Source organism: Malus sylvestris, chromosome 3, assembly GCF_916048215.2.
Source record: "Malus sylvestris chromosome 3, drMalSylv7.2, whole genome shotgun sequence".
NCBI lineage: Eukaryota > Viridiplantae > Streptophyta > Magnoliopsida > Rosales > Rosaceae > Malus > Malus sylvestris.
This window is the reverse complement of record NC_062262.1, coordinates 29,766,395-29,777,340: the sequence shown is the minus strand read 5'-3', so window position 1 is coordinate 29,777,340 and position 10,946 is coordinate 29,766,395. Positions and strand designations below refer to the sequence as shown.

Sequence of the window (10,946 nt, the reverse complement as noted above, 5' to 3'; positions counted from 1 at the left end):
TGGCCTTGATCTTAGTTGTTAATTGTTTTGCAAGTGCATTTTCATCCAAGAAGAAGAAGGCGGAAATTTGCATCCATAGTTCGCTATAACCGAACAGAACTGAAATGTTTTTATTTATTAAATGAATTAATATTCTACCACCAGAACCTACAAGTCTCACAATTCAGGCATTCTCAAAGAAGAAAAGAAAGAGGATGAGCTTTATTGAGGAGTCTTAAGCCACTTTAACACATGTAAAGGAACGATGCAAGAGAAAAAACACTTTACATTACTGGGGAATGAATGATAAATAAAGTTATTCCGGTCCAAAGTCTTATTTTGATCAAGTTCTTAGCTTGAATTGTTGGATTTCATTGAGATTGAATCTCAGCCTTTACACTCAACTCACTTTCTTTCTTAGGTATTCACTCAGTTTTACCCTCTCACTTCACCTCTCTTGAGTCCTCGATGTCAACGCCCTCCCTCCCTCTCCCAACTTTTCCTTTGCAACTTCTCTGACCACACCAACTCATGCATGCCACACCACTCTGATTTTGCACAAGATTCTCCTCTACAACTTCTTCTCTGTAACTCCTCTGCAACTTCTCGATCAAATTCTCTTGCAATTTCATCGTCTAGTCTAGTCTACCCACAAAAAAAAATGTAATTCTGTTGTCGAATCCTCCATGGTTCATTAAATCGATCTAAAAACCGATATTATTTCGGTTTGGGAAAATTAGAATGCCCTAAATATTTTCTATAGTTTTTAGATTAAACATTCATCCCTTTTAAAGATTTGATTAAGGTGCTTCAATCAATTGCCACCTCAATAATTTTCTATTTATTCAATTTCCATGTCATTAATTTAAATGCATTTATATAGAGGCATAACGTAGCTTAGCAACTAATTGCCTATAATATAGGAATTTAATTTCCTCAATCCCCTTATGCGCATTAAATGACATTTTTTAATAAAATAAAATAAAAAATTAATTAATTAATTCTTCATTTCCTTATTATCAGTATTTAAAAAAAATACTCTTTCTATTAAAATTGTATCAATAAAAAGTCTTCAATACATATTTTTTTTTCATGTATAGATATATTAAAAATATACTTAAAACTTATGGTACATTTGAGAACAAAAGTATTGACTTTTGGTGTGTTTAGATTTCAAATGCACCGAGAAACCAAATGTACCAAAAATTCAAATGTATCATAAAACCAAATGTACCCATTGTTATGTAACCTTTTTGGTACGTTTAGATTTCAAATATACAGAGAAACCAAATGTACCATAAAACCAAATGTGCTCATTGTCAGGTAATCGTGTTGGTACGTTTAGATTCCTATTGTACCAAAAGACCAAATGAACAAAAAATCTCAAATGTACCACAAAACCAAATGTCTATATCAGATAACCCTTTTGGTACATTTACATTCCAAATTACCAAGAAATACAAAAAATCAAATCCACTATAAAACTAAATGTGTCCATATTATAGGTAACTAGATGTAGGTATATAATCAAACAAATCTTTACTATGTGTTGGGTCTTCTAAATAATAAAATTTGACAATTTTTTATTTATAAATATTCTACTATATTCACACAAAAAAGTAAATATTATAACAAACAATAAAAAAAAATGCATAGAGATGGATAATAAATGCATAAATATAGGGATAATCGGAAAAAAAAAAAATGAAAACGAAATGCCTAGGAGATGGATAATAAATGCATAAATATAGGGATAATAGGGATAATAGGAACTGAAATTAATAACCAAAATTTTATGAAAATGTTTGATCAAATTTTCAAAAAGAGTGTATGTTTAGTCTAAAAAATTAAAAAACGAGGCGCTTATATCAAAATGTCCCTTTCAGTTTTACTGATTTTTTATAAACCGAAAATTTTGGTTCGGTTTTTTTATTTCTGATTACCGAAATCATTTGGTTTCGTTGTTCGACCAAAAAACAAAAAAAAGAAAGAAAAGGTTTCGTTGTGTGCAGTGGGAGAAGTGGTATAAATGGTAATTCAGGCGCAAAACGTGTGCATTTAATTATTTAGTAAGAAAAGGAACGCTCGCACACACACACAAACACTCTCTTTTGGTCGTCGTAATAATCTATTATGCTGATCTTCCTTCACAAGGCGCGCGAACCCACTCTCTGCCAAAAGCACTTTTCTCCTAAAGCGCTTTCCTAAACCCGCTTTTCTCCCTAATCCCCCTCCCCAGCCGCTCAGCTGCCGAGCCGCCGCTTCTCTCAGCCGCTGAATCCCCTTTTATAATTTTATTTGGTGGCCCTTTCGCATTCCCCCAAATCAAACCGACTGCTATTCAGAACAGCCGGTCCAATGGAGCCGCCGCCGTTACATACAAACACCCCTCGGAATTCCAAGTACTCTATTTCTCTATCTAAATTTTCAAAACAACAAAACTCTCTCTTTCTCTCTCTCTCTCTCTCTCTCTCTCTTTGTTTTCTCTGATTTTCTTTCGCTCCAAACAGGAAGAAGCGGTTGTTTTCCGATAGGGGTTCTGGGTGCATGGATTCCGACGACGTCGTGGAGATTTCGCCGCCGGCTACTCCGATCACTCGGGCCCCCAAATTTCAGAAACTCAAACTCAAAGAGGTACAGTTTCTCTGTCGTTTTATCGATCGAGAACTCAATTTTTCGATGGTTCTTGTGATTTACCTGGTTCGATCATGGAATTGTGATGAAATTAGTGTTCTCTTGGAGCTGGTAATCTGCTTTGATTGATCAAGTTACCGTCTTGATCAGTGATCAGTGTTAAATTTTGGGTTTTTTAGGGTACGTGTGACTTCGGACTAATACGAGTTGATTGGAACATTTGTGTAAAAATCTTGGCACTTAATTGTCCAAATTTTAGATTTTTTTTTTGTTTTGTTAATTTTGTTTTAGGCTTTCAGCAATTTTTTGGTAGTGATATTCATTTGTTCCCGATTTCCTGAAAGATTATGTTTTTTGGGTATTGCTAAAGCATTGTCTCAAGCTCATTCACCGCACCCGTTATTGTTTACGTTGTTGAACAATTTCGTGGCAGTCCTGTTTATAATGAGGACATTGAACTTCCGTCTCCTGTTATCAATCTGTCTTTTGTTCAATTTTCTTTCCATGATTTCAATTGAGTTTAGAGTGTATTGAATTGCATGCATAGAGCCGGGTTTGCTGCTACCATTATCTATTTCTTTTAGGGCTGGATGAAGGTGTGTCTTTGCAGGCATTGTCTTTCTTCCGTTTTATTGAATGTCATATCATGTTTATAGGAATTGACTACGTCTGTTGTTATGTCTTGTTCAAGCTTGATGATGGTTGAGGAAATAAAATCGTGCATTTGTTACGTGCTTTTCTTTTCAATTAAATGTGGTTCTTATAGATTTGTTAGGAGGTTTTATCTCCTACTTCCTATTCTATCCATTTTCTTGTTTTCTCGTTCATTAGTATTTTTCAACCAAATGACTTTTTTCTACCGTTTCTAATCCTGAACATTCTTGTTTTGCTGTAGGATGCCTTTTGTTTGTTGATTTTTTTTTCTTTTTAAATTATTGTTTTCTGATGTTGGTTTGAATTCAGTCAATCTGAACAGATATTTGTTTTGATTAATCCTTCTTAAGGTAATTCGGCATGATGTGATTGAAATTGATGAAGATGAAGATTCAGTTGCTGCAATGCTTATTGATGATAGAGTCGATAACAAAGCCAAAGGGAAGGCAATAGAAAACTCTTCTGATGGCTACTATGATTATAAGGTGTATGATTGACTTGAATGACACTCTATCAATTGGCTGTTGTCATTTTGTTGAATGATAAATATTCAATTGTAGCTTTAGCATTCTTAACATATTTACTTTATGATATACTAGTATTTTCAGGAAGATGAGGTCAATAGCCTTTTTGGCCCTTCTGTTATGGCAACCCCTGAGTCAGCGAATGGGATTGAAGCTACTAAGGGTTTTGTTCCAGCTAACGTGATCAACTTAGATGGTCATACTTCTGATTTGTCATATGAAGATGATGACTTCGCTGATCCTTTTCTTGATGAGTTTATGGATGTTGATGAGTATGCCCAATTGCAAGCCCATTTTGATAATGTGGATATTCCCCCTGGAATAGAGGCACCTATTCCTTGGTTGTCGGATCCTCCTAAAAATAAAGTTAATTCAGTTTCTGGAAGTAGTTCTGTCAATAAGAGGTTTCAAATGCAACAAGAGCCTGATCATTTCATTAAGAAGCCACTTTTAGGGGGTAGTTCAAATTTGAAGACCCAAATTGATAGTATTTCCCACCCACCTGAAGTGAATCTATCATCTGCATGGAATCTTCCGAAAACTGCCAGGAGTAAAAAGAAACAACCTGCTTCACAACACCAAGGGAGTGCTCCTAATCTCCCAGTTGGGAAGGAGTCATCAAAGTCTCAATGGCTTTTAGGACCTTTCCAGTCAAAAAAGAAGGTAGCTTCTTCAAGTACTTCGACGAATCAATTTGACGCAATGAAGCTTGGTTCCGGAGCTGACACATCTTCTGCTTCGTATTTTCATAGCATTCTAAAGAAAAAGGGTTCAAGTGCTTTTTATAAACCCATGCCCATTCCTGGGTGGCCCGGGCCCATTTCCAAATTTAATACTATGCCATTTAATTCAAGCTTGTACGATCTAGATTCATTATATTCTCCTGGGGAAGTAGCAGGTAGTCCTTGGATTGCTAATGCGCAAATTCAAAACAATCTTGCTCCAGGAGGCATTTCAACAAGCCCTGGGAGGAAAATTTCTGCCATGGAAATGGATGAAATGATAGTGAAGTTTAAGGGCTTCAAAAAATTTGATACAGTTGAAGATCATTCAGACCATCACTTTAGTAGGTGTGGCTATTCACCGAAGCAAGTAAGTTTTGGGTGGTTTAGTTAACGCATTTTTTTTGGTGTCTTTTGTAATTCCCTATCTTATTGTGCTTTGGTTTTACTCATTCTGAAGCCACCAAAGAGTTGGGCAAAGAGAATTCAGGAAGAGTGGAAGATCCTGGAGAAGGATTTGCCTGGTGAGTTCTTCTGTTTTTTACTTTTAATTTTCTTTTAGATAACTGTTTTGAATGTTATGGTAGTGAAGTTTTCCCTCAGCCTTTTCAATTTACTCTAATAATTCGCACCGACTATTTCATGATGCTGACTGCTGTAATTAATTGGTTTTGTACTAATAATTGGAATTTTATAATATATGGAATATAGTTGTTGGATTGTTGTTTGTACTATAGAAACTTAGATGCACTTACCCCTTTTCTATTGACATCTACAGATACAATATTTGTTAGAGCTTATGAGACAAGAATGGATCTTTTGAGAGCTGTAATTGTTGGGGCGGAGGGTACTCCTTACCATGATGGTCTCTTCTTCTTTGATGTTTGCTTCCCCTGTGGCTATCCCAATGTTCCACCGGTATGTGATAATCTTGAACACCTATAATTGATTTATATCTGTTTACATCCTTGGCCTAACTGGGAACTCTGTTATGCAGAATGTCTACTACCACTCTGGTGGCCTTCGATTAAATCCAAATTTGTACAATTGTGGAAAAGTATGCCTCAGCCTTCTTAACACCTGGTCTGGGAACAAGAATGAGAAGTGGCTCCCAGGTGTGTCAACCATGCTACAAGTGTTGGTCTCTATACAAGGGCTGATCTTGAATACAAAGCCCTACTTTAATGAGCCTGGATATGCAAATACGAATGGTTCAGCAGCTGGTGAAAAGAGGTCTGAGGAGTACAATGAGAATACATTCATCCTATCATTGAAGACAATGGTGTACAGCATGAGGAGGCCTCCGAAGGTAAGATTTGTTTCTCCATTTTCTTGATACTCTAGACTATGCTCAGTCCATTTGCAGTATGAGATTGATATGAAGCTTTTTAGATTATCTGCTTGACATTTTGGCTGTAGTTTTTTATATAATGGTTCATGTGGAGTAGAATCTTTTTGATAAGTTGAGAATAATCAGGCTAAGCATATCAATGAATGCTGGGTTCACTGAAGTGTTAAACAAGAATAATCTTAAATTTCTGAAAATGCAAATTTTTTCCTTTATTTTCTAAAACCGTTTCCTCACAGAAGTTTTTTATTTCATTTCAAACTCATCATGTCGCCCCTTCTGGAGTTTGAGAAGGAATCAAATTTCTTTTGCTCTGTCTTGGGAACTTAGGATGATAGGACTGAACTAGGTATTTAGGGGAAAGTCAGAGTTTCTGAAGTGACTATCTCTAATTTCTTGTTTGGTATCAAGTGAATTTTGAAATTCTATATGGAAACAGATCTGGAATTAGAGTCATTAACACTGGCTTTAAATTCCCAGATCATAGGTGTTATTACAAAATTCCAAGACACTTAATGTTTAACAAATTTTCAGAGCAACCACAACTACCATCACATCTCACCACCACCCCACCTCTACTGTTGCCACCACTACTACCAAAACTACTCATGTCTCCACTTTTCTGCTGACCTCGTTGCCACAACCCTCAACCTTGCCCCCACCTGATTATCATCACCTCGTTCCCATCACCCTCAATGTCACTTCCTCCGTAACCACTGCTGCTACTACTCACACCGCCACTGCCACATTGCCACCGACACATATCTTCACATTCCATCGTGCTCAACTGGTTACAAAACAAGAAACTTTAACAACTTCTGAGAATAAGCCTGTTTTTAAATATTTTCCCTCACTTATCCAAATGCAGCATTGCAGTGCTTTTAATGAACATATAGAAAGAAAGTGTTAGAACTTCATTTTTGAATAAATATAAGGAAATGAGAAACACACACCCTTTTTAGCCTCACATACCCCTGTTTAATTCTTACCATTGTTAAGTTTGATTTATTCAATTCAATGGCCAGAAATATAGAGGGGTGTGTAGAAGCTAGAAGGTTGTGTGAAAATCACTGCATAGAATTTTTATGCTAATGAATGATAGAGTCAAAACTACAAGGATTCCGTTTGCCAATTCATGATACAATCAGTTGATAGTAATTTCTGGATACTATCCAGAAATTAGAAAATTATCTTTAACTAAGCAATTGACGTTCTCAACTACACAAGCATCACCTATGAGCGGATAATATTTGGTGTTATTGACAAATAATTTTTAGTGGTCATTTTGTCATAATGCCCAAGTTGGCAGCCAAAACTGCTGCTTTAGGCAAATCTGGGACACTTGCAGTTATCCTTTATTATTTGTTTTAATTTTTCTATATTTTCACTTCCGCTAAACTATCTATATTCCACTGGCCTACTCTGTCCTACATCATGCGACATTTAAGTTCTCAGTTATAACTTACATCTGCATGCAGCATTTTGAGGATCTTGTTCTGGGGCATTTCTACAATCGTGCTCGTGACATTCTGGTGGCATGCAAAGCATACATGGATGGTGCTCAAGTGGGGTGTCTAGTCAAAGGTGGTGTTCAAGATGTTGATGAGGGTGACAAGAGCTGCTCACAGCGTTTCAAAACTTCTGTAGCCGACCATGTGCCTATGATTGTCGCAGAGTTTACAAGGATCGGGGTCAAGGATTGTGAGAGATTCGTATCACCAGCAACATCTGGGAACAACCAAATTGCCAGTATGCCTCAGGCTGCAACGTCAATGATTTCATGCTGAAAATTTGATTTTTCAAGACTCGACTCTATGTCAGACATCTAGGAGGTGAGACTTAGGTTCCGGTTCACCGCAAATAATCAGTAGACTTGTTTTTTTGGTCAAAAAGTTTAGACTTAATTTATTAGAGCGTCTTTCATGGAATCCATCCGTCTGCGTAAATATGTTTTGGGATATTGTATATAGATGTCAGTATGGATGAGATTGCTCGGAACTGAAACTACCAGGAACTGAAACAACCATTCTGCAATTTATAGTTTTACTGAAATTGTAAAGCTGATAATCCGGCCTGAATTTTTATCAAACTTTGCGGTAACTAATTGTATTGGAGTAGAAATTCCAGATGCTTTAAAATCTTTCATAGGAATAACTTATTTCTGTTTCTCTCGTTCGTCATTTAGCCTGCATGTCATTTGAGTGGGGAGGGAAAAGAACAAGAGAATGTGATAGGTCTGGTAAGTTGTGTGGTACTTTTAGCAATGCCCCGTGGAACTCGATTTTGATCTTATTTTTATATTCGCTTCACTTTGGTGGGATTTCGTATGTCAAAGTGGGATAAAAAATGAGCCTTGTTGTATAATAGCGATGATTATTGTGATGGTGTTTTGTTTGATGGAGATTGTTTCACACCCCAAACTTTGGACACCCAATGTCCAACACAATTTTGAAAGGCAAAAGCCGTTATTGGCTTGACACACCAAAATAGTCATTATTGGCTCGATACTTCAGAATAGTCATCCAATCTTAATGAAAAAAAAAAAGAGCGATTGGAGTCTATGGAGACTGTTTGGTCCCTCAATTCCAACATTAATCAATGTTGTCCTTAAAAATTGATCTGCCTTCTCATTTTGGTCCCTAATGTACACGAACAATCGACGTACGAATAGAGGCAGAAAAGTGAGTTGAGCGGGGTTGCTCCTACATGATCCGGCCGCGGAGACCACCAGTCTTCGGAATCCTCAAAAGTAGAATTGTGGATACTAGTTTTAGACAATCTTCGCGAGCATCAATTTTGAGCGAAGCTAAAAGAGAAGTGGCACTTACCACTTAGTACTAGGGTCTAATAGTATTTTTCTTCACTTGTAAGGGAGAGGTCTTAGGTTCGATTCTTGCCAAAAAAGAATTTGAACTAATTATTGCTAGCCCATTATGAGGATAAGCCAATCTCCTCCCTTTTAGTGTAAATAATATCGATTGTTCAAAAAAAAAAAGAAAAAAAAAAAGAGAAGTGTCACTCTTTCGTAGGATGTAATGAACCATACGGATGTGTTTGATTATTATTTATAAGTAATTAAATTGAATGGTGGTCCAATTTCGACTTATCACAATGATAATTTGGGATAGTGTTTTAGCAGTGGACTCGAATCTAAATTTAGTCCTATTTAACCCTAATTAATAATTGGTTCGGTTGAATCCAGCATCCTAATTAAATATACCATCTGATTCTTGGTGATTGGATTTGTAATTGTACATGGATGACGTTTTGCAGTTGGAATTCAAAGAAATGTAAACTATGGAAGTGGCTATCAAGTTTTTCAATTATCTCCATCACTTGAGCTAACCTCAAAAAGTTTTTTTGTAGTCTTGCAATGACTAGATTGTCCAAGTCAATGAAGACTAATCTCAACAAGTTCTCGTTTTTCTTATTGATTAGAAAAAGGGAACTTTAACGAAAAGCACCCGGTACTGTTCACTTTAACGAAAAACCATATTTTTACACTAAAAAGTCAATCCTGGTACTATTCACTTTACCCTTTATTTTGTCCTTATCATTAAAACTCAAAGTTTTCAAGCCCTTTTCATTAGTTTTCCTTTAGAAAAATGAGTTAGGAATTCAGAACCTCTTTCATGATGAAGAAAAGAAGTATCATTGGACAAGCTCGTAAATAGCTTTTGCTTTATTATTCTTTTATCGTGTTCTTTAATTTGGCATGACCATTCATTTTTTCGAGCGAAGATTGACGTTGACTGAGTGAAATAAATATTTTGTCTTCTTATCAAGTCCAGCCTTTTAATTGGTCCCTCCCTCCCAATTAAAAGCTAAATGGCAACATCGACTTATCGTCGTGACTCATGAGACTGACTTGGTAGTCTTGTAATGCTAGATTTTCCAAGTCAGTGAAGACTACTCACAATTGAGTGGATAAAAAATGATAAACAAAATGATTGGATAAAATAAAATGATAAACACAACTAAATGTAAAAATACAATTTTGATCGTACATTGAAATGGTTATGGTCATAATTTTTAATTATTTTTTTTATGACAATTGTTTCGTCTGCTAGTATGTTATAACCAACTGCATGAAGAGGATATGAGTCGGAAAGTTAAGGGTATGTTTGGATGAGGAACTTTTGAAAGTAATTTAGGATAACAAGGAAGAAATAGATAATAAAAAATTAAAGAGGAGGATTTAGAAATGCACCGGTTGAACATTGCAATGGTATGTGAAAAAAATTTGTAAATGACACATTCCAAGTAGTCATTTGCAAATTTCTATTCACATGCCATTATAATGCTCATGTAAATGCATTTCTAATCTTTATGATCTGACTTTTTATGACCCATTTCTTTATTACTTTGTCTAAGCTTCTCGGGATTTGGGTTTCCTTTCTTAAATGATTTCAGGAATTAGGGTAATACCACAACGTTGTTCCAGATATTTTTGCAGGAAAAATTACGAAGGGAAGAACTTCGGGCAACTAAAATTACTGAAATCCAAAAGCCAGTTGATCTCGCCTCAGTAAGGAGAGCTACTATGCCGAGCACTCAATCTTAAGCATTGCCTTCAAACCTTACGCCGCTTCGGTTTTGGACGGTTTTTTGCTGCCTCAAATTGTGCCCAACATGTTCTGCAAATCAAAGGAAAATGATCTATCCATTTCGTTCTACGTTGGAACAACTTTTGTTCGAGCACAATCACATGCATACGATCTTTACAGGGTGTTTGGATTAAAACTTGATTTTTGGCCCAAGGATGGAGTCGGCCCAAAAGGAGGCCTGGAGGAATAGAAGATCAAAGCCTGGCCGAAACTTGGGAAAGCAGGAAAGGACATTTTCTGACTTGATACAATTCACAAAGGCCACTTGCCTACCTACCCAAGGACCAAGTGGTGTAGACTGATCAGACTGCACAGCCCATAAAGTACTTTATGGGGGGCATTACATGTAATAAAACTGATGAGTCATCACCCTCAGACCGCATTCGGGCAAAGCTGTTGCTACAGGAGCCAAACCAAGTCGTCTATAAAAGGAGGAAGAGAAGACAAAGATAGGGACACTCAATCAAACAAACAAAAG

The 10,946-nt window shown here is 36.4% G+C and overlaps 1 protein-coding gene across 1 annotated transcript; it reads left to right on the top strand.

The window, feature by feature from the left end:
- Window positions 1-2,129: 2,129 nt before the first annotated feature.
- On the top strand, window positions 2,130-8,001 carry LOC126615673 (probable ubiquitin-conjugating enzyme E2 25). The gene is made up of 8 exons (XM_050283542.1): window positions 2,130-2,381; window positions 2,490-2,613; window positions 3,618-3,752; window positions 3,867-4,883; window positions 4,974-5,037; window positions 5,292-5,431; window positions 5,511-5,822; window positions 7,340-8,001. Exons 1-8 carry the CDS (start codon window positions 2,338-2,340, stop codon window positions 7,646-7,648), a joined length of 2,145 nt encoding a protein of 714 aa, XP_050139499.1. The 5' UTR covers window positions 2,130-2,337; the 3' UTR covers window positions 7,649-8,001.
- The last annotated feature ends 2,945 nt before the right edge of the window (window positions 8,002-10,946 follow it).

Coding starts and splice junctions, on each gene's coding strand:
- LOC126615673 (XM_050283542.1), top strand. CDS start 2,338: ATGGAGCCGCCGCCGTTACATACAAACACCCCTCGGAATTCCAA. Junction 3,753..3,866: donor ATGGCTACTATGATTATAAG/GTGTATGATTGA, acceptor ATGATATACTAG/TATTTTCAGGAAGATGAGGT. Junction 5,038..5,291: donor CCTGGAGAAGGATTTGCCTG/GTGAGTTCTTCT, acceptor TGACATCTACAG/ATACAATATTTGTTAGAGCT.